This window comes from Callospermophilus lateralis, chromosome 18 (assembly GCF_048772815.1).
Source record: "Callospermophilus lateralis isolate mCalLat2 chromosome 18, mCalLat2.hap1, whole genome shotgun sequence".
Taxonomy (NCBI): Eukaryota; Metazoa; Chordata; class Mammalia; order Rodentia; family Sciuridae; genus Callospermophilus; species Callospermophilus lateralis.
In genome coordinates, this window is record NC_135322.1 from 6,956,709 (window position 1) to 6,978,656 (window position 21,948).

Genomic DNA, 21,948 nt, shown 5'->3' on the forward strand with positions numbered 1-21,948 from the left:
TGCCTATAATCCCAGTGACTCTGGAGGCTAAGGCAGAAGGATCACAAGTTGAAAGCCAGCTTCAGCAACTTAGGCCCTAAGTAGCTTAGCCAGATTCTGTCTCAAAATAAAAAATAAAAAGGGCTGGGGATGTGGCTTGGTGGTTAAGTACCCCTGGGTTCATTCAGGGATAGCAACAGAGAGTGGAGTAAACCAGCCTCTCTTAGCCAAGTTCCCTGGCTGACTCCCAGGGTAGAGGGACCCTGCCAATCCTTTTTTTTTTTTTTTTTTTTTTTAATATTTTTTTTAGTTGTAGTTGGACACAAAATCTTTATTTATTTATTTATTCATATGTGGTGCTGAGGATCGAACCCAGGATCTCCCACGTGCTAGGTGAGTGCTCTACCGCTGAGCACCAGCCGCCCCCCACCCCCAAATCCTTGATGGACAGGCAACATGAGAGAAAGGAGCTCTGTGGCCCTAGAACACACAGTGACTCCCACTGCAGCAAAGCCTGGCCCACCCTGCCCAACAACATTTCTCTTCCCTGCTCTCTTCCTCTCCCTTCTCATGTAGCCCAGGGAGCCACCTTTTCATGATAATTGACCTCTTCTGTCTTGTCCTGTGGCAGGCAGAGCCACGGCCCCCAAGGATGTCTACATCCTAATCTGTAGTGCCTCTGGCTTCCAAGTGGCAAAAAGGACTTGGAAGAGGTGATTAAGGATCCTGAGATGGGGAGATGACCCGGACAATCCAAGTGGACCCAATGTCATTATAAGAGTCGTTAGAAATGACAGAGGAAGAACCAGTCAGAGGTGTGTCAAAAGAACAGGTGTCAGTGTGAACCAGGAGCGATGTCAGCCACTGCTGGCTCTGCAGGCGGAGGAAGGGGGCATGAGCCAAGGGCTGTTGGTGGCCTGGACAAGCTAGAAAGCTACAAGACAGGTCCCCCAGAGCCTGCAGAAAGCACCGCCGCAGCCTGGGGCTTGACTTCAGCTCACCAAAGCTCATTGTAGTCTGACCTCCAGAACTGTGAGGTGACTTTTTTTTTTTTTTTTTGTATCCAGGGATTGAACTCAGGGGCACTCAACCACTGAGCCCCAGCCCTATTTTGTATTTAGAGACAGGGTCTCACTGAGTTGCTTAGCACCTCGATTTTGCTGAGGCTGGCTTTAAACTTGCAATCCTCCTGCCTCAGCCTCCGGAGCCACTGGGGTTACAGGTGTGCACTACCACGTGCTGCCTGTGAGATAACATTTTGTCATTCTTTTTAAACCCCAAAGTTTGTGGGAATTTGTGGCAGCAGTGACAGGAAGCTCACACACCTCTGTCACCAGCACATGGGCTCTGGGCGGCCGGTGCTGCCTCGTTGGCACTTGCCTCCCCCGGTGCCCTGAACATGCCTGACCTGAGGTGACAACTGGCACGTTGATATGCTGGCTGGAGAGCCTGGACGGAGGCAGACCCCTGGCTCAGGCTGGCCAATTAGATTTCCCTCTCATGAGACGCTGTGGTACAGACGTGCCTGCACACTTGGCTCTGGCCAGGGTAAACAATGGGAGACTTAAACAAGGACCCTGACACCACGCACGGGAACAGAGCCTTCCAGGGACTTCCCTCTGACTCCTCCTTTTGCCCCCTCAGACTGCCCTGCATGGGGGCCCTCAGAGTCCCCTTTATCTGTCTCACAAGTGCTGTGTTGTCCTGGAGCCACCCACTGTGATGCTGAACTGGAGGGGTTCATACAAATCAGAGTTGCTGTTCCCTCCTCCCTCAGAAACACAGCAGGTCAGGTCAGACAGTTTATTGGGGGACCCAGGAACCACGAGAGGAACGTTCCAGGCATGTAGCATCTGCTGGAATCCATCTCTTCTGCATTTGAGGTGGGGTGCATGGCACTCACATATCAGTCCCCCATGGGCAGCCACAGGGCCTTCGTCCGTGCTGCCCGCAGTGCCAGCTCTGGGCCTGCCCCCTCGGCCTCCTGATCCCAGGCCCGCGGGCAGCCTCTGTTCACCCACACAGGCTTGAGGTTTCCTGCTGAGGCCCATTCCACAAACTGGGAGCCCTGGGATGGGGACAGGATAGGATTAGCACTGCCAGAGGCTTGGTTGCGAAGCAGCTGCTTCCTTAGCAATGAGGATTCTTTGGAGAGACCTCAAGGTTTGACCTAGCTGGATGCTTGGCTCCTAGCAAACAACCCCTCCAGATGCTGAGGGAAAGAGGCTGACCCTGTGGCTAGGGAATTTCCTCTTTTTCAACGCCCACGCTCAAAGGAATGAGCTCCAGGCCCCGTTGACTGGGAGTTCCCATTGGTTGCCAAAGGGATATTTAAGAGGGTAGACTTTGGACCTGACTCAATTGCCAGGGTGTGGTCCTTAGCAACAGGTCAGCCAATGTCTTTGTTGCTAAGGAGATCCTCTTTCTTACCAACCAGGGTTCTAAAGGGACAAACCACTGACCCTCCTTGCCTTTAACAACAGGAGTGCTCAGGGCGTGGGGCGGTGCTTCCAGAAGGGTACCTGAGCAGATCCGAAGTACCACAGGGCCTGAATGTCCTGGTGCAAGGCCAGGCAACGGGTCAGGTGGTCCCGATTTCCTGTCACCACGTTCACGAGGCCAGCAGGGAACAGGGTGGTCATATCCTAGGGGGTGAGAAAGTGGGCTACCCAGGGCTAGGGAGGAGTGGGGTCGGGTCAGGAGTGTGCATAGGGGAGTGGCTGTTGGGCTCCGGGAGGAATGCACCAGCTTAGGCTGGGATGCTGGGACTGGGGTTATTATGGTTACCAAAGAGGGTGGGAAGACAGCGGAGCTCCTGCAGACCTGGGGGGAGCATCAGGAAAATGCATAGGCAGGTGAGACTGTACCTGGCAGACCTCCAGGGCAAGCAGGGGACAGGTCCCACTAGGCACCAAGACTACAGTGTTGCCATGGGCCAGGGCAGGGGCCAGCAGCGACACAAAGGCAAGCAGGGGCAGCTCGTCAGGGCACACGATGGCCAGCACACCCAGCGGCTCGCGAAGCCGGAGCACAGGGCCTCTCAGCCCTGCTACCTGAGGGACAGGGGTTAGGTCAAGGGTGGGGCAGGGGAGCCCGACTGACCTCCCATAGGCTTCTCTGTCACCTGCCCCTTTCTTCTTCACATCCCCATCTTTGCTTTTCTGTACCCTACACCATCACCAATATTATATGGCCAGGTGATGGTGTAGGGTACAGAACTCCAGAGCCAGACAGCCACTCACCAGCTATGCAACCTTGGACAAGTTACTTACCTCTCTGAGCCTATGGCCTACCTTCAAAATAATAACGGTGCCAACCTTACAGATTTATTATTAGGATAAAATGAGTTAATGTGTGCAAAGAGCTGAGAACCCAGCCTGTGGGCTGATTTGTGTGTGTGTGTGTGTGTGTGTGTGTGTGTGTGTGTTGCAAAAGCTTTACTGAATATAATTGACATTTGCCAAACTACACACTGTAAAGGGTACAATTTGACAAGTTTTGGCAGTATGCATATGAACTCTTCCATGAACTCTCCCCTATTCCTGTGCCTCTTAATCCCCACCTGCCACCTGCTACCCTATATGAGCCCTCCATGTCCCCAGCCAATCACTGATCTGCCTTCTACCCTTAGAGATTAGTTTTTATTTAGTATAGCCATGGGGTCCTATAATTTGCACTGTGGTATTATTTACTTTTTTAACTTCTTTTCTGTGTGGGCAATGGAACTCAGGGCTTCCAGCATGCTAGGCCAGGGCTCTGCCACTGAGCCACCCTCCAGGCTTCAGTGTCTACCCTAACCTGGCTTCCCTGTCTCAGAGTAATTACTCTAAGTTTGTTCTTGTTGTGGCTTCTTTTTGGGGCATGGGGGTGGGTAATAGAGCACTTGACCACTGAGCCACATCCCCAGCCCTATTTTGTATTTTATTTAGAGACAGGGTCTCATTGAGTTGCTCAGCACCTTGCCTTTGCTGAGGCTGGCTTTGAACTTGAGATCCTCCTGCCTCAGCCTCCCAAGGGGCTGGGATTACAGGCGTGTGTCCAGCCATGCTGTGGCATATTTGTGGTCTCCAGAGTCACGGTGGCAGAGATGGATTCCATTGTCAGAATGTATCACATTTGTTTGTCTATCAACCCAATGAGGGATGTTTTGGTTGCTTCATTTCTAGGTTTTTATAGATAGTGGTGAACATTATTATGATGAATATCTGTGCATAAATCTTTGTATGGGCATATGCTCTCATTTCCTGGGTTAAAACCCAGGAATTACTTGTTCTTTGTTTTAAGGTGGGGGTCTTACTGTGTAGCCCAGGCTGGCCTTGAACTCCTGGGCTGAAGCAATCCTTCTGCCTTAGCTTCCCAAGCAGTTGGGATTACAGACAAGTGCCACCATACCTGACTTCCTCCTCTCCCCTCCCCTTCCCAGTGAGGAGCTGGAACCCAGGTGTCATCAATGCTAGACAGGGCTCCACCTCAGCATCTTTTCCCGTGCTCACTGGCCGGCCGTGAGGAGACATCTTTTGAGTCCTTGGATGTCTGTCAGGCACTGATCGCTTAACTCAGTTTTCACAAATTCATGAGATTGATCACAACTGTAAAACTGTCCAACTGCATGCTACTTATGGAGGAGGACATGGGGACAGGTCAAGGGACTCGCCATCTTTCTATCAGACCTATTCCTGAGCACTCCAGTGGTGCCCCGGGACACTGGTCCATGATTCATTCACATCAAACCTGTGTGGGAGTGTGTGTGTGTGTGTGTGTGTGTGTGTGTGTGTGTCCGGGATTGAATCTAGGGGCACTTTAAAACTAAGCTATATCCCCACTGCTCTTTATTTTGAGGTAGGGTCTTGTAGGGTCAGCTGAGGCTGACCTTGAACTTGTAATCCTCCTGCCCTGGTCTCCAGAGTCACTGGGATTATAAGTACATGCCACCATGCCTGCCTAAGCCCATACATATATTTAACCAAATAATATGTATATAAATAGTACAAAAATCCCAGGAGACAATATTCTGTGCAGTGCATTATTTCCTATCTTCTATTCTCGTTTGTCAAAAAAAAAAAAAAATCATTATAGATTGGGGATGTGGCTCAGTGGTAGAGCTGCTTGCCTAGCAGGCATGAGCCCGAGTTTGATCCCTAGTACCACCAATTAAAAAAGAAAGGAAAAATAGAAAAGCCATCATGGTTACATCTGCTAAATGGAGATTATGGTCCAGTTGCATCGATGACCTTAATCTGGACAACTACTCTGGGAGGTGGGCCGGATGCCCATTACACAGATGAGGAAACAGGTGCAGAGAGGTGACACCACTTGCTGATGACCATGCAGCTGGGAGGGGGTGGAGTTGGGCCTGAACCCAAACCCGGCTCATTCCACAGCCTTTGCTCTGACCCTCCGCCTGGCTGCCTGCTCTGTCCACAGACCCCTCTCACCTGCAGGGTGTGGCCCTGGGCCTGGGCCTGGGCTCCCCATGTCCGGAGTCGCTGAATGCTCAGCTCCACCTCCGCCTTGGCTGCCTTGAGCTCCACTCCCTGCCTCTCCAGCCTCGAGGCCAGGGCGGGTACCCGGCGCTCCAGTGCAGCTGCCAGAGCCCACAGTAGGGCCGCCCGGGCTCCTGGTGACTGGCCTGCCCAGCTGTGGGTGGACAATGCACACTGGGAGTAGTGTTCTGGTCCGAGTGCTTTCCAGACACCCACCTCTGTCTGCAGCCCCACCCTGGGGATCCAAGCCCCAGGGTCCACCACCTATTGGTGGTCCCACGTGACCAATGCTGCCACCACGTGGCCCAAAACTTCCCATGTGAGTCCTCTTACCCAGGGGCAGCCTGGTGAGCAGCCTCCACAGCATCCCGGACATCCTTGGCCCCACCCTCAGCCACATAGCCATGGAGGTTGCCAGAAGAATCCTGGATAGGCCTGGAGCTCCGGGACCCAGGGGCTTGGAAACGGCCTCCCACGAAGAGTCCATAAGGAGGTGCTGGGCTGTGTGCCAGTGAAGTGTGAGGGGGTCCTGAGTCTGCTCAGACCCCATGCTCTACCCCGCTGCACAGATCACCCCAGCTCTCATGAGCCTCTGGGGACTTTCAACTTCTGCTCTTGTGAACCAGCACAGACCGTTGTCAGGCAGGACTGAGACTCACCAGGCCCAGGGTGTGAGGCACTAAGACCCCGAAGGCAGCTCAGGACTGGGGACCCAGGAGTGCCACGAACAAGCCTCCTTCCAGTCCTCCCACCCTTGGCTGGTGGAGCCTGATGGAACTTTCCTCTCCTTCCCCACCTGGAGCCCTGGAATGGCTCACCTGGGCCCCATTTCTGGACCAGCTGGCAGGGCTGGGGGCACAGCAAGGCCAAAGGTGTCATAGTTCAGATTCTCACAAAGGAAGGGCACTCGGGCCGGAGTCCCTGAGGGCCGCAGATACTCATACAGACCCTAGGAGAGGAGTGGTATCAGCAGGTGCAAGATGGACACAGGTGAGAGTAGGCATTAAAGCGACATAGGGGTGGTGACCAGAGGACAGACACTCACATCCAGGCCCCCGTGCCAGGAAGACCCACTCTCCTTGCAGCCGCCTGTGGGCACTGCAGGGTCTCGAAGGCCATGGGCATTGATCCACACTGTGCCCATCTGGAGCCTGCAGTGGAGATGGAGATATCAAAAAACAGGAAGTGGGGAGGAAGAGGCCCAGAGGGAAGGGAGACAGGAGATGGAGGAGAAGAGGTGCTCGGACCATGCTCACAGGCTGCCCTTTGCGCCCCGGTGGACAGTGTCAGTACTGACCCATAGCCCAGCTCCAGCGCCAGCCCTAGCCTCTCACTCCACACACTGGCGCTGCCTCCGCGGGGCGTCCCATTGACTATGGCCAAGGCCTCCTTGGCTGTGCGGAAAGCGGAGGCCATGACCAGAGGCCATGGCACCTGAAAGGGGTGTCAGGAAACTCAGTGGCTGGGCAAATGCCCCCTTTGATCACCCCACCCATTAGGGGACAAGCCTACAGCAGGCAGCAGCCCCCAGACCCAGGTCCCAGGTCCTCCCAGGGTTTCTACAGGTAGAGTGCTCTGCCCAGGACTGGCTGAGGACAGTGGATGGAACAGGATTCCTGGCACCCTAGGGACTCACCTCTGCTTGGGCACATGGGGAGGCAGGGGGCAGACCAGTGATCAAGGTTGGGGGACAGAATGGGCTAACTGAGGGCATCTCACTAGCCTGGAACACCTAAGAAGGAGAGAAATAGATCTGGAAGTCACCATAGGCCCTCCTCCCTCAGACCCAGGAGTTCAGTCTCCAGGTTCCTCCACCTCAGTACCACCATGGATGTCCCAGAGCTAACCTGTGCACCCTGCTTCCGGGCCTCCTCCACATAGTTCCGGGCCAGGATATATGCAGTAGGCTCCTTGACCCCCATGTCCACGGCCCCATCCATCTCTTGGCCACCTCGAAGCCGGCCCATGCGTACCTGGAGCCTCTTCATGGTTTCATCCCACACAGACTCCTGCACAAGGAGCCTGAGGCCCCCCTGATAGGAGATGGGCACGGTCAGGGCCCACATAGGGAAGACGGGAGGGCACAGAGGGCTGGGACTGAGGGAGGAGGAGGGTCATGGAGAAGTGGTGAGGACCAAACCCAGGGCAAGAGTACAGAAAAGTGATGATCTTAAGAGTGAAGTCAGAGGATGGAAAAGTAGGAACATGGACACTCAGATAAATGAAGAGAGTTCTTAAAAAAAACAGCATTTTTAGATCCAAGGAACCAACAAAGTGAACAGAGACTTAAGCCCCCAGGTCTGCGGAGACACAGCGGTCCCCCATGATGTTGGAGACACGAGTGCACAGATCTCACCGGGCTGCGGTCAGACCAGGCTGCATCCACAACACCCTCCACAGCTGAGTCCACGTCCGCAGAGTCTGTCAGCAGCAGCAGTGACTCTGTGCCCAGCGCCAGGCCCAGCTCAGCCCCCTCACCTGCCAGCGTCCGTCGCAGGGCACGTCCTTCCTGAGGGACCCCTGCAGGCTTCAGCTGGGGCAGGACACTCCAGGCCCCAGCCTTGTCCCACCCCACTTCCAACCCTGAAGATACCTCAATGGCTCCACAGAAGGCCACCTTCTGGACTCCAGGCCAGGAGGCCAGAGCAGGCCCCAGGGAGGCAGGGCCACTGATCACGTTGATTATCCCCGGGAAGGATCCTAGCTCCCCTGCCAGCTGGGCCAGGAGGAGGGGTGTTGGAGAAGCCAGGGGCACAAGGGCCACCACAGTGCAGCCTGAGGAAGGAGGACAACTCAAGGACACTGAAATCTAGCCCTCAGTCCTCCTCCCTCAAACCCAGGAGTCCAGGCCCCAGCCCTCCTTCCTCAGACCCAGGAGTCCAGATCCCCAATCTCTTCTGCTCTCAGATCTAAGAGCTGGAACCCCAGCTCATCATTTACCCATGGCCAGGGCAGGGCAAATCCTCCACATCATCTCAAGGAAGGAGAACTTGGGTGGCAAGATGAGGCCAATAACGCCTGCAAGGAAAAGAGAATTAATGAGAGGACGGATCCAGCACACTGTGTCACGCAGGAGGCGGGGACTGGTGCAGGGATCCGGGTTCTCACCCACAGGCTCCCAGCCTGCCAGCGCCTCCTCCTGGGTGTACGCCTGGACTGCATGGAACTGCAGCAGCTGCTGGGCCAGTGGGACATCCCCATCCCGAACCTCGCGAATGGCCCGCCCAGTCGCCAGGGACTCCAGGGTCCACAGCAGCCGCTGGTGCTTCTGAATCATCTTGGCCAGCCTAGGGGGGAAGTATGGGGAGGGTCCAACCCCGGACAACATCGATGCCCATGAGCCTCTGGGGAACCCTCACAATTTACCAGAGGCAGAGGGCACCCAAGATTTATGGGAAATGCAGTTGGGGAAATTCTCAAACCCTGAGAGTGCTGTGGAAGGGTCTTGGCCACCAGTGACCCCAAAAAAACATATTGGGAACTTAACTCTTGTTCTCTAATCTCAACTGTATTTTAGGAAATGGAATCTTTGTTCCTAACTGCCCCCAATGCGTGCTGGAGAATAACCCCCATGAACTGCTGAGAAATGGGGGCATGATGAACCCCAAGTACATTCTGTGAAACAGAGGCTTTGTGGCTACCAAGATGAATGGTGGGAAATGGATGTTGTGCCCACTAAAGACCCAAATGCACGCTGGGAATATGAAACTCAGCTGCCAATCAATTCAGTGGGAGATTGGGAAATGGAGTAGCCATTTCCAGTCTCCAGTGGATGCCGGGGGATGCAGTTCCTCCCCACCTCCAGGGCTACACCTCAGCTACATCACCTGGTCAGGTGCTGGGCACGTGCAGCTCCAGGGAGCTTGCTCCAGCTCAGGAAGGAGTTCCTAGCTGCTTCCACTGCTGCAGCCACATCCTCCTTCTGTGCCTGGAGGCAAGTGGCCAACTTCTCTCCTAGGGAGAAAAGTTGGGGTACGGAGATGGGAGCAGAGATGTGGGGCGTTTGTGTGAGAACTGGCAGAAGTCAAGACTCCTGGAGCCTGGGAAGGTCTAGGGCAGTGAAGCTGGTCCCCAGCTTCCCTTTGGGCTTGTTTTGTCACTGATGTTTGCTCTCATCACCTCCCACAGGCAAGGAAGGGATTTTAGGAGAAAGCAACTTCAAAGAGCCTTTATAGAGACTTGGAAAAACAGCAGGATTACCACCAGGAGGAACCAGACAGCAGCCCCTCCCAGCTTACTCCCTGCCCTCTGGCCCTAAGCAAAGAGCTGGGAAGGCACAAAGGTCTCTCCTTCCCCTAATGACCAGGGGACATCTCATACCTGAGATGGGGTCCCACCATGGCACTATGTCCCCGTGCACAGTTTTTAACCACTTCCCATTGACATAGTGGCCCAAGCACCGGTCCTGAGTGTCCAGCCAGGCCTAGGGGAAGAGAGTTTGGAAAAGGGCCTGTTACCATACTGGAGCAGCTAGGTCCCCACCCTGAGTCCTCTGGGAAGAGACACTTGTATCCTCAGTCCATCAGTTTCTTCTTGTTTCTTTTTTTGGCATTGGGGACCCAATCCAGGGCCCATGATCTTCTATTGAGCTACACTACCAGCCCCACCCCACCCCTGTTATCTTTTTTTGTGTGTGTGTGTGTGTGTGGTAAAATATACATAAAATTTACTATTTTAGTAATTTTAAAAAGTAGCCTGTGCACTCATCACCTCTATCTAGTTGTAAAACATTTTCTTCCTTTTTTGTGGTACTAGAGATGGAACTCAGGGCCTTGCACATGTTAGACAAGCTCTTTACCGCTGAATTACATTCCCAGCCCCAGTCCCTCCTAAGTTGCCAAGGCTGGCCTCCAACTTGTGACCCTCGGCCTCCTGAGTAGCTGGGATTACATGTGTGTGCCACTGTGTCTAGCTTCTAGAACACTCTCATCACCCAAAAGGAAACCTATCCTCAGAACGCAGTCACTTTCCATTTCCCCCTCTCCGCTAACAACAACTAATCTTCCTTTTGTCTTTGTGGATTTGCCTATTTTGAGCACTTCCTATAAATATGATCATATGATGTGATCCTTTTGCATCTGGTTTCTTTCACTTAGCGTGTTTTCAGTTTATCCACATTGTAGAACGCATCAGGACTTCATTTCTTCAAATGGTGGAATACTAGATACTAGTCCACTGTATGGAGAAACACTTTTTTTTTTTAATCCATTCATCAGTAGATGGGCATTCACAGTGCTTTAGTCTTTTGGTTCATGAGTAATGCTGCTGTGAGCACGCATGTGCAAAACTGTTTGAATATATGTCTTTGATCTTCTGGGGTACACGTAGCTATAGAGGGAAATTGCTGGGTCACATGGCAATTCCATGCTTAACAGTGCTGTTTTCTACAGCATCTGTGCCATTTTACATTCCCAGTGACACAGGAAGGATGTCCTTTGGACTTTTAATGACATGAAGAATTTGAACAAAAAATTAATAAAAATCTTTTCTCATCCATGAAGAAATGACCTCAGGTTAATTTTGTTTCCCTGGAAACCTGACATAATTCAGCTGTTACTAGGAGATAGTGACCCCAGACTGGCCCACTGCACCTGGTCTAGGAAGACTGGAAATGTACCATAAACATCCAGCAGGATATTTATCTCTGCTCACGAGACGATATCAATATCTGTTTCTTTTTGGGATGTGGGGCTCCTGCACCTATTCATGTGATCTTATTCCTTCCCATCTCAGCTGTTAACACCTGGAGGAGCAGTGAGGACCCCTGTGAAGTGTCCACCTGAGCACTCGGTGTGACACATACAGGTTGCCCAGGGGAGTTTGGATGTCAGCATGAGTTTCAGTGCTGGCTCTGATACTTCCTGATGTGCAACCTTAACCAGGGGGTTATAATACTACTCTTTGCCTCTGTTAAAGCTCTGGAACAGGGGCATATCGCAGTGCCTTTCTCACAAGGCTGTGGTGAAGAACAAAGGAACTACACACAATTCATGCCCAGCAATGCTACTCTAACCCTGGCCTTCACTGGATCTCACCCTTCATGTGTTCTGGGTCGCTAAATCCAATGCATACTTCCGACTTTTCTCCTACAAACTCTTCTCTTAGCACCCTCTTAACACATTACCCTGCACCCAAGGTTACGAACACAAATGCCCACAGGGGAAAGAGGCATTTTGAAAGTCAGGGATATGTGAGCATGAACTAGGCATTAGATATTAAAGAATGTTAATGCTGTGAAATGTGATAATGGCATGATTATATAACAAAATAAGTCCTTATCTGTTAGAAATAGATTAAAAAATTGTATGGTAGCCATGCACAGTGGCACATGCCTGTAATCCCAGCAGCTGGGGAGGCTGAGGCAGGAGGATTGTGAGTTCAAAGCCAACCTCAGCAACTTAGTGTGGCCATAAACAACTCAGAGACCCTGTCTCTAAATAAAATACAAAAAGGGACTTGGGATGTGCTCAATGATTAAGTGCCCTGGTTTCAATTTCTGGTACCAAAAAAGAAAGAAAAAAAAAAAAGAAAGAAAGAAAATAAAAAAGTACAGGAAACATGACATAACATTACATCTGGGATTTGTTTACTCTAAAAAGAAAAAAATAAATAAAGAGATAAAAGGAATCAACATCGGATGAAGTGTTGATCACTGCTCAAGTGGAGAGATGGGTCAGTGGAGTTCATGAGTGCCTATTACTCTATGGAAAATTTCTCCCCAAAAGAAAAAACCCAGAAGAATGTCCATAATGTCTGGCAGATCAAGTACATAGAAGAGGGCCTGCTGGAGACTAAGAGCTTACAACCTATTTAATTTATGACAGTGGCAATTGGTCCCAGATGATTTTTGTCAGGGTACTGGAGCCAAAGGTTGCCGAATTTTGGAATTTTTTTTCAAGACGAGCTGGAATACCAGATGTTTACATGGAAATAACTGGCCAGTAATGAACATTTTCAAAAAAGGAAGCTCAGGCCAAAGAGAAAACATTTGTTGAGTCTGGCCCACAGCAAAGGTTGAAAACTTTGCTGGTGGGGGAGAAACCATGGGTTCAGAACGCATGGGTTCAAGTTCAGATCTTCACTTCTTTTAAGCCGGGTGGACTATGGGCAAGATTAGTTCTCTCTTCAACTCTGGGTGCTGTTACTAAAATTATGACAATAATCTTGCAATTGTTCTAGGGGTTAAATGAGAACACGTTTTGCATAGAGGCTGGCACTTCAGAAAGTACCCAATAGACATCAGCTATTATACCATTATTGCTGTTTCAGGACATCCTATTTCTAACCAGCCTCCAAGTGTGGGGGTTCTCTGTACTTTGTCCCAGATCCTCTTATCTGAATCTATACAGTGACACTTCCAGTCGCTCCTACAGTTCAATTATCTTTCTGTCCTGAAGTACAGGCCCAAGTAGCACTGGACTCTGGCACACTGCTTTAGTGGACTCCATGGCACAGTCAACTCATAGTCTTTCCTCCAGTTTTGCTCCTCCTGGATTCGCCATGCAGGGACAGTCAGTGACCCAGCCATTTGGCCAGATGCCAGGACCAGTCCTTGCCCTCTCAATCCTCCAAACCTGTACCCACAGCAGGAAGCCAGAGCTCTGGGGCTTCCTGGAGTGATCATGCAAGTGGGCATGCTCCTGCCCAGCACTCTAGAAGCAATGCTCAAGAGACGATATCAATGTTTCTTTTTGGGATGTGGGGCTCCTGCACGTTTTCATGTGATCTTATTCCTTCCCATCTCAGCTGTTATCACCTGGAGAAGCAGACCCCTACTGGAGACAAGCCTAATGCTGACCCCCTCCTCTCCAGACCCACAGCTGGCCCCAGACTCCTGCTCTCCTCTTTAAAGTCTGGGCTCCTCATACCTTGGAGGACTCTGCGAGATCAAGGGAGCCCCATGAGGGAATTCTGCGTTACTTTTGGGATTACAGAAAATTCCAGGCGCTCTAATTATCCACGGGAAGCCCAGGAGGATCCCTGAGGGATCACGAGAGTCCTAGGAAGTTCTGAGGAAACCCGGGGGTACAGGGGCCTCAAGAGGAACTTAAGGGGCCCTGAAGCATCATGGGACCTCCTGGAGTATTTTGAGAGCCAGAGAGATCACGGGAGCCCTCGGAGGAAGTCTGGGGCTGCAGGCAATTACGGGAAGTTCTGAAGTATCTAAAGAGCCGAGCTCCGTCGAACCCCACAAACATTAAGGAGCCTCTAAGGAGGCACGGAGTAGCCGCGCAGGTCCTGCAGGTCTCCAGGTGATCAAGCGAGCTACACAGGGATGCTAAGGAGGGGACCTGGGGATTCATCACAAGGCGTTAAGGATGGTGGAGCACAAGAACCACTAGGGATCTGCAGCAGCAGCCGGGTCCTAGGCAGTGGCGGGAATCCCGGGAGCCGAAAGGGGCGGAGCTGCGTTGCGGCCGCAGTGGATCACGGGAGTTTGCGCGGAAGACGCGGCCGCGAGGTCGCGGGAAGGCAGTGGGCAGTGCCGGCCATAAGTCCTCACCGTTGCGCATGCGTAGCTTTCGGGCACCGGTCCGTATTCCAGCGTAGTGAAGATCTCGTGCGCGCGGAGCTCTGTGCGCGTCTCAGCCATCGCCTATCCGCACCGTCTTCCGCGAAGAACTGCTGGCCGCTCTGGCCGAAAGAGGGAACCTGGAGGTCCGAAGGACGGCACCGCCCCCTCCGATAGGGCGGGACCAACGAGAAGGGGCGGGGCGACGGGATGGGGCGTGTCCCATTCATTACCTCCCTCCTTGGGGGCAGGTGACCCAGCCTACAGGCTGGTGCTGGGAAATGTAGTTTGAAACATGTGAGCGCAAGCCTGGAGACAGTGGAGACCGGAAATGAGGGTGTCCTGCCAACACTAGGGCTCCGGGTTTAGAAGGGTGGCCCGTAGTGATGTGTCTTCCCGTCCCTTTTTTGCATTGGAGATAGGAAGTGCAGCTTTTCGTTCCAAATACTGTGCTAGAGATTCGGATCTAGTGTGTGGCTAACCCTGAAGGCGCTGTCATCTGGTCAACAGTGGTTGTTAGGCAAAGGTGGGAGGGTGGCATTTGGACTTCGTCCTGAGGACATATTTTTGATTGGTTGTGGGGAGAGGCGTGGCTGCAGACTTGGCACGTGATTTAAAGGTTGCCTGCTTGGTGAATGAGCATTGGGGTAGTCGGAAGTGTGGCTAACTCTGGTCGCTCGTCTACAAAGGACGGGAAGTATGGCTTCCGTTCACACTCTTGGCAAGTAGGATCGAGAGTGCGTCCTGGAATACTGGTTCCCAAAGGATTTCACGACCGTGTCTGATTTAGAATGAAATTGTTGCCTCAGGCCAGTTTCTTAGGTTTTCGAATAGAAAAGTCGATAGAAAAGTGAGTAGGTAGTCGACTGAGGGGCAGGAAGCAGGCTCCAGAGTTCGGATCCCAAGAAAAGTTCGCCACGTCGAAGGTACTGAGGACACCTAGGTTTCCTTCCTAGGGACATGGCGGACTCGAAGCTTCTGGTGCCAGAGCTAAGCGAGACAGAGACGATGGATGATGAGACGGCGCGGTTCGAGGAGCTGCTGCTGCAGGTGCGGACTGACTGGACTTCTGGGTCCCAGTGAACTGGAACATGTGTTGGTGCTCAGAGATGGGAGTACAGCTCCCGGGATGCACTACGGGGCTCACAGGCCTATGGGAATTGTAGTTGCTTGGCTTAAAGTTTGCTAGGTTCCAAGAAATGATAGGAATGGGTTTGGGGTTGTTCTTTGTGTACTTGAAGGAAGAGGAGGAGGAGGACATAGAATGTCTAATTTGGGGGCGGGGTGCCAGGGATTGAACTCAGGGCACTGGACACTGAGCCACATCCCCAGCCCTATTGTGTACTTTAGGGACAGGGTCTCATTAAGTTGCTTAGCACTTCTCTTTTGTTGAGGCTGGCTTTGAATTCGTGATCCTCCTGCTTCACTCTCCCCAGCTACTGGGATCACAGGTGTCTACCACCAGGCCCAGCTTTTGTGCCAACTATAACTCTCATATATAAGAATTGCTATAGAGCTGGGGATGTAAGCTCAGTGATAAAGTTCTTGCCTAGCTTGCAAAAGGCCTGAGTTCCATTCCCAGCACTAAAAAAATAAAATTTAAAAAAACCTCTATAAATATTTAAAGAATAAATGAGGGATCTGATTATACAGACTCCAAGCCTGAAGACTGTTTTCTCCACAGGCTTCCAAAGAACTCCATCAAGCCCAGACAACCAGATCAGAATCTACACAGATCCAACCTCAGGCTGGTGAGAAAAACAGAAACCCAGAGGGGAAGAATCTCAGAGAGAAACTGAGACCCAGAGAGAACAAGTATAGATTCTGAGGCCAGGGGACAGAAGAAGGAGGAAAGAAGGGGTGGGGATGTAGCTGAGTGGTAGAGAGCTTGGCTAGCATCCCATCTGAACCACAGGGAGTAAAGAACAAAAAGGAGCAAAACACTAGGGTATAAAGGCTTGGTGTGTGTGTCTGATGCCCAGGGAAGTCACTAGGGCTGGTGACCCAGAAAGAGCTGATGGAGGATGGAGAGCACAGTGGAAGGAGGACAGAGACTCAGTAAGAGGGTCAGGGGTCTTAGGAAGGAGAAGGGGAACAGATCCAGAAAAAGAATAAAGAGCCCCCGCAGAAGGGGAAACAGACCCAGCAAAAGGGTGGATGGAGACTGAGGCTGTGCAGAGACAGATGGTCAGGACAAACCCACTCCCACAGGTTTCTGCATAAAGACCAACTCTTCAGAAGGGAAGGTTTTCATCAACATCTGTCACTCTCCCTCCATCCCACCTCCGGCTGACGTGACCGAGGACGAGCTGCTTCAAATGCTGGAGGAGGACCAGGCTGGGTTTCGCATCCCCATGAGTCTGGGAGAGCCACATGCTGAACTAGATGCAAGTCAGTGCCCTCAGAGGACCCAGGAGTCTGGCCTCTTAAGTGCCTTCTTCTCTAAAACCCAAGACCCCCAGGACCCAGGATCCTTTTCCCTAGAAATCTGCTCCCCAGTCCTTTTGTGGGTGGCACATCCCTAGTCTCCTGAGGAGATCTGGTTCTGCCCACCTGGCCAGGCTGGTGCTCCTGCCCCGCCCAGAGAGGGGAGGGGTGGGCAGAGGGCTCTACATTCATCAGCTCATTCTCTGGCCTTAGTCCCAGGCCAGCTTTCACTCTTTTGTCTGTGGTTTTTCCTCTGCCCTTCTCCCTTATCTCCACCTCTGTCTTGTCTCTGTTTCTGCCTCTGTATCTTTTTCTGCAATTCACATGTGTCTCCAGAAGCCCGGGACTAAGCTTTGGGCAGTGCCAGAGGAATGGGACTTATCACACCCAGATCTCACCCTTGAGAAACTCCCAGTCATGGCTACAGGCAGAGGGCATAGGTGTTATTTATTTATTTATTTGGGTACCTGGGATTGAACTCAGGAGCACTCGACCACTGAGCCATATCCCCAGCCTTATTTTGTATTTTTTTAATTTAAAGACAGGGTCTCACTGAGTTGCTCAGCACCTCCCTATTACTGAGGCTGGCTTTGAACTCGAGATCCTCCTGTCTCAGCCTCCCAAGCCTCTGGGATTACAGGCAGGCGCCACTGTGCCCAGTGATGGATGTTATTTCAATGTGGTGTGCTTTGGGCTGCTTTGGAGGAGATGCAGCCCTAAGGGACTCTTCAGTGGCCTGGAGGGAGGCTTCTTGGAGGAGTTGTCAGATATAAGATTTGAAGGGACAGGATTTTAGAGGAGCTGGGGATAGAATGATTGAATTGCACTGACTAGTAATCAAGAATGAAAAAAGTTGAAAAGGCTGAGGTTACTGAGGAGGAATAAGCATCTCCCTAGAGGTTGGAGGGATACACAGCACAGGGCCTGCCACGCAAAACCAGGCAGGAGGCCTCAGACCTTGACTTGAGGGCTGTAAGCTGGGGAAGGACAGGGTCTGCCCTGGGGACATGATCTTTGGAACCAGTGGTGAGAGGCTAGAAGACTGGACGCCACATGACTGTGTGTTGAACTGTCACTCCCTGATGTCTCTGTCTTTGGTCCCTGTGGCTACTATCCCTGGTTGGTGTTTCTTTGCCTGTGCCTGGGCTGTGGGGTTACTCTGGGGGGCTGGAGGAATCTCATCCACTTTCTCTCCCTGCAGAAGGCCAGGGCTGTACCGCTTACGATGTGGCTGTCAACAGTGACTTCTACCGGAGGATGCAGGTTGGTGGAATCGTGGGTAAGACCTGGGTAGGGGCCTCTCCCTCCAGCCCTCAGCCCTACTGCAACTCTTCTCTTTCTCAATGTAGAACAGCGATTTCTTGCGGGAGCTCGTGGTTACCATCGCCAGGGAGGGCCTTGAGGACAAATATGGCTTGCAGCTGAATCCAGGTGAGGGTCGAGGCCTGGGCCTTGGGAAAGGAATGGAGCCCAGAGTGCCACCCTTGGGAGAGATTAGCTTGGTTCTGGAGGCCAGGGAGGGGGTGGAGCTAGCCCAGAGCGTTCAGATGGGGGCGGGGCCTGGAACATCTCGGGTGGGCTTTATTGGTGCATGCTGGGAAGGGTGGGTCTTCCTGGAGCAAAATTTCAGGTATGGGCTGAACCCAGGCCTCCAGGGAGGGGGCGGAGCTTCTCTGGCCCTGCGGTCAGCTGGGCTGGACCTCCTGAGACAGCAAAGGGACCCAGTGATTTTCACTCTGCAATCCACCCTCAGAATGGCGCATGTTGAAGAATCGGACTTTCATGGGCTCCATCTCGCAGCAGAACATCCGCTCCCAGCAGCGTCCTCGGATCCAGGAGCTGGGGAACCTGTATACGCCCAGCTCCCGGCCAGCTGAGGAAGGGTGGGCCTTCGCAGATCCCCTAAAGACTCCCCTCCACCGCCAAACCCCTCTTTTGGTCCTCCTTCCCCACACTGGCCTCTGCCCTGGTGCTCTTGCCTGGCAGCAGGGCCTGGTGGAGGCAGACGGGGAACAGCAGCCAGGCCAGGCACCTGTGCTGACAGAGGCCTGGCAGCTGTCCTCAGTTCTGGACCTGGCTCTTCCACAGCCCTGAGAAACCTCACCTGAACCTTTGGCTGGAAGCGCCTGATCTCCTCTTGGCTGAAATTGACCTCCCCAAACTGGTGAGTGCAGAGCTGCTCTGGAATGGTGGGGTGATGCGCACTGCCAGCCCTGTGTAAGCTGTGCCAGGAGGCCAATAGGCCTGCCTTCTGCTGCTCCCTTGAGGATGCCTGAGGGAATTCCTTAATTACTGTCTTTTGCCTTTTTTCTAGGAGATGGTGTGTGTGTGTGTGTGTGTGTGTGTGTGTGTGTGTGTGAGAGAGAGAGAGAGAGAGAGAGAGAGATGTGCGAACTCAGAATTAAAACCAGGGCCTCAGACATGCTATAGCCCTTTAAATGTAGTTTCCCAATATGTGAGCCTTCTGTTTTGGGGTCATGCTATTATGGTCCCATTGCTGGAGAGGGTGAGCTGATTACACCACATCTGCAGGATGGAGCCCTGGGGCTGTCGTTGGAAATCGGGGAGAACCGCCTGGTGATGGGGGGTCCCCAGCAGCTGTATCACCTGGATGCTTATATCCCCTTGCGGATCAACTCTGAGGAGAGCAAGGCAGCCTTTCATCGGAAGAGAAAGGTGCCTGGGGGAGGGGATTGAGGAAGCTGGGACATGGGGTGCCTGGACCCTTGGGTCTGAGGGAGAAGGGGCTGGGCTGTACTTCCAGGTCCTGAGTTCTCATTCTTTTTACTCTCTCAGCAACTTATGGTGGCCATGCCCCTTCTGTCGGTGCCTTCCTGACCAGAATTTCTCCCCGTGCATCCAAATGTAGAGAAAAGACTGGTGGCTTCTCTAGCTTGAAATAAAAGATATTTGCCTTTGTTCTGTCTCTGGCTAGGGATATGTGGGGTGAAGAATGGGAGGGCCGCTCGGGAGGCTGAGGCAGGAGGATCTTGAGGCAGTCTCAGCAATTTATCAAGGCACTTAGCAACTCAGCAAGACCCTGTCTTTAATAAAATATGAAAAAAAAAAAAAAGGGCTGGGGATGTGGTTCAGTGGTTAAGCACCCCTGGGTTCAATCCCTAGTACCAAAAAAGAAAAAAAGGGGGCTGGCTCATTGCTCAGTTGGTAGAGTGCTTGCCTCGAATGTACAAGGCCCTAGATTCAATCCCAGCACCACACACACACAAAAAGCCGGGGGAGAAGAGGGACCTTGGATTGTAGTCCCAGAGTCCCCACCCCAGTTCAGGCCTATCCTCTTCCCATGGACCCCTTCCCAGCCTCCTGTTCTCTCTTTCTCTTCATTCATCCTGAGTTGACCCTGTTCTTTTCTGGTTCACAGCCCTCTGGCTCCCCAGAGCCCCCAGGAGAAGGTCCAGGCTCCTTAGTAGTCAAGGCTCTGTGTGGCCTGGCCCGCTTCCTGCCTCCATATGATCTCTTCTTGTTGGGACCCGGGCACACTGATAGTGGCCACACCCTTTATTCCCACCTTCTCTTGGCTTCTGTGTTATTTCCACTTAGCATCCTCCAGTTCATCTGCCAGTTTTCAGTTCTCTTCAGCTCCCATGCAGTAGTTATGCATTCAAGGGGGCACTTCCTGACCAGAATTTCTCCCCGTGCACCCAAATGTAGAGAAAAGGCTGTTGGCTGTTGGCAATCACACTGTCTCTAGTGCCTCCTGCCCCTCACCTGAGGGCTTCCCATTCCTGGAACCCTGCTCCATATCACAACACCAAACTCTGAGACCTCAAGCCATCAGGTTGTCCTCTGCCTCCTGACTTTGCAAGTGCTGTTTCCTGTGTTGGAGATGTGCTCTCTACTCCACCCTCTCACACATGCATTGTCCCAGAGGCCCTTTTTTGGTGCTGGGGATTGAACTCAGGGCCACTGGAATGCTAAGCTCATCCAGCACCACTGAGCTACATCCTAGCCACCCACATCCTTTTTCTGGAACATTGCCTGAAATTTTTTTCAGATTTTATACTTTGATCTTCCCTGGCTGAGTTGAATTCTCAGTGAGACAATGCCTGATTCTTAGTAGAAACTCAATGTTTGTTAATGAATTAGTACCAACACTCTGCTTCCATAGTAAGCACTAGGAGGATAAATAAGAGGAGGAACTTCATTGGTAAATTTTGGAAGAATAGGGAGGAGGCCAGTGTGGCGGGAACCAAGTGAGCTGGGGCTGGAGGGAGTAGCCCTTAGATAGGTCTGTGGCCCCAGAGTGAATAAGCGAACGTGGCTGATATGTCCACCAGAGGGCGCAACGCACCCTCATCAGTTTGGCTCCAAGAACTACATCTCCCAACTGCCCTTCCCCAGCAGAAATGGGGTCAGATGAAACTCTCGTGAGGTCCAGCGGCCTCTGGGACTTGTAGTTCGGATGGGGACCCTCCCTCAGCAGCCGAGGAACTCATTCCTACGTCTGGAGAAAGTGTGGAGCTGCGTCCTTTCCTCTTTCCTTGGTCTCCATGGTGATGGTTCCGGCGAGGGCCAGGATTTGGCAGCGACGGGGGCCCCCTTCCCACTCCCTCCCCTGCACCATCTGCTCCTCCCTCACACCTGGCCGCGAGCCCCAGCCGCCGCCTCCGCTCCCAGCCCCGGATTCGCTGCCACAGGGTGGCGCGTCTGAATGGCTTCGCCGCTTCTCCTCGGACCCAGGAGTTCCGACTCAGTCTTCTCCCGGGGATCCGGGAGTTTGTCAAGCACAGACAAAACTGTGAGAACCAGAGACCCAGCCAGTCCCTCCTGGAGGCCAGAGGACACGGTGGTCGGTGGTTTCCCGGCTTCTCGGCGCCCGCCTGCCGCGCCGTCTGCTCCTCTCACCTCTTCGCTGGCCGCATCATGAAAATTTAATCTCAAATGCATTTGCGGCCCGATGCGAGGAGGCGGTGGGGAAAGGAGCACCCAGCTGGAGCCTGGATCTGGATGTGGACTCAGCCCGGAGGGGCTGGGCTGGAGAACTGTCGGGGGCGGGGGGCTGGAATCCAGGGGTGGAGGCAGAACTCAGAGGGCGGGGACAGTCCCGGGCCAAAGCAGAACTCAGGGCGAGACGGACCCCAGGGGAGGACAGGCTCGGGGGAAGGGGACAGATCCCTGAGTGCAGCAAGAGAACTCTGAGGGCGGGGGTTCCTAGGGGGCGGGGACACAGGCGGAGCCCGAGTTCAACCCGTGAGGACACCACCTAAAGAGCGGAGTAGATCCCAGGGAGCTAGGACGGAGCCCAAAGCGCAGCCATTCCAGGGGCGTGGGGAGAGAACACCGAGTAGGGAGAGAACCTCGGAGGTCTCAACGGGCAATGGGGGTGGATATAACAGTAAGGAATGAAATTCAGAGGGTGGAATGAAACTCAGGGAGAGAAGGAACTGGGAGAGGGTCGAGGCGAGCGGAGAAGTAGAACTGAGAGGCTGATGGATTCAGGGGGAGAAGGAATGGAACCCAAGGATGAAGAAATTGGGTGGAGTGAAACTGGAGGGGACAATGTGTGAATAGATGAAGGGGCGGGAACTG

At 52.8% G+C, this 21,948-nt stretch overlaps 2 protein-coding genes across 4 annotated transcripts; one reads left to right on the top strand and one right to left on the bottom strand.

The window, feature by feature from the left end:
* Positions 1-1,768: 1,768 nt before the first annotated feature.
* Aldh16a1 (aldehyde dehydrogenase 16 family member A1) lies at positions 1,769-14,159 on the bottom strand. Its single transcript, XM_076838692.2, has 17 exons — positions 13,966-14,159; positions 9,783-9,885; positions 9,290-9,416; positions 8,571-8,749; positions 8,403-8,480; positions 8,056-8,237; positions 7,819-7,971; positions 7,310-7,495; positions 7,099-7,194; positions 6,760-6,896; positions 6,508-6,613; positions 6,281-6,411; positions 5,796-5,963; positions 5,415-5,616; positions 2,847-3,032; positions 2,502-2,624; positions 1,769-2,047 (listed from the first exon to the last, which is right to left on the bottom strand). The coding sequence occupies exons 1-17, from the start codon at positions 14,053-14,055 to the stop codon at positions 1,886-1,888; spliced, it is 2,409 nt and encodes an 802-aa protein (XP_076694807.1). The 5' UTR covers positions 14,056-14,159; the 3' UTR covers positions 1,769-1,885.
* On the top strand, positions 13,899-19,323 carry Pih1d1 (PIH1 domain containing 1). 3 transcript variants are annotated; one of them, XM_076838693.2, is made up of 10 exons: positions 13,899-14,120; positions 14,931-15,024; positions 15,659-15,725; positions 16,186-16,365; positions 17,603-17,664; positions 17,751-17,832; positions 18,155-18,284; positions 18,490-18,565; positions 18,934-19,077; positions 19,198-19,323. In XM_076838693.2, the coding sequence occupies exons 2-10, from the start codon at positions 14,935-14,937 to the stop codon at positions 19,237-19,239; spliced, it is 873 nt and encodes a 290-aa protein (XP_076694808.1). In that variant the 5' UTR covers positions 13,899-14,120; positions 14,931-14,934; the 3' UTR covers positions 19,240-19,323. The 3 variants fall into 3 exon arrangements, with proteins under 3 accessions (XP_076694808.1, XP_076694810.1, XP_076694809.1); XM_076838695.1 differs by lacking the exon at positions 13,899-14,120 and adding an exon at positions 14,309-14,500; XM_076838694.1 differs by lacking the exon at positions 13,899-14,120 and having other exon boundaries at positions 14,522-15,024.
* Positions 19,324-21,948: the final 2,625 nt, after the last annotated feature.

Excerpts from the sequence above, each read along its gene's own strand:
- Aldh16a1 (XM_076838692.2), bottom strand. The coding sequence starts at position 14,055 with ATGGCTGAGACGCGCACAGAGCTCCGCGCGCACGAGATCTTCACTACG. Across the intron at positions 8,481-8,570 it reads GGCAGGCTGGGAGCCTGTGG|GCGTTATTGGCCTCATCTTG; the intron begins GTGAGAACCCGG and ends TTTTCCTTGCAG. Across the intron at positions 7,195-7,309 it reads CCCGGAAGCAGGGTGCACAG|GTGTTCCAGGCTAGTGAGAT; the intron begins GTTAGCTCTGGG and ends TCTCCTTCTTAG.
- Pih1d1 (XM_076838693.2), top strand. The coding sequence starts at position 14,935 with ATGGCGGACTCGAAGCTTCTGGTGCCAGAGCTAAGCGAGACAGAGACG. Across the intron at positions 17,665-17,750 it reads ACTTCTACCGGAGGATGCAG|AACAGCGATTTCTTGCGGGA; the intron begins GTTGGTGGAATC and ends TTCTCAATGTAG. Across the intron at positions 19,078-19,197 it reads CCTTTCATCGGAAGAGAAAG|CAACTTATGGTGGCCATGCC; the intron begins GTGCCTGGGGGA and ends TTACTCTCTCAG.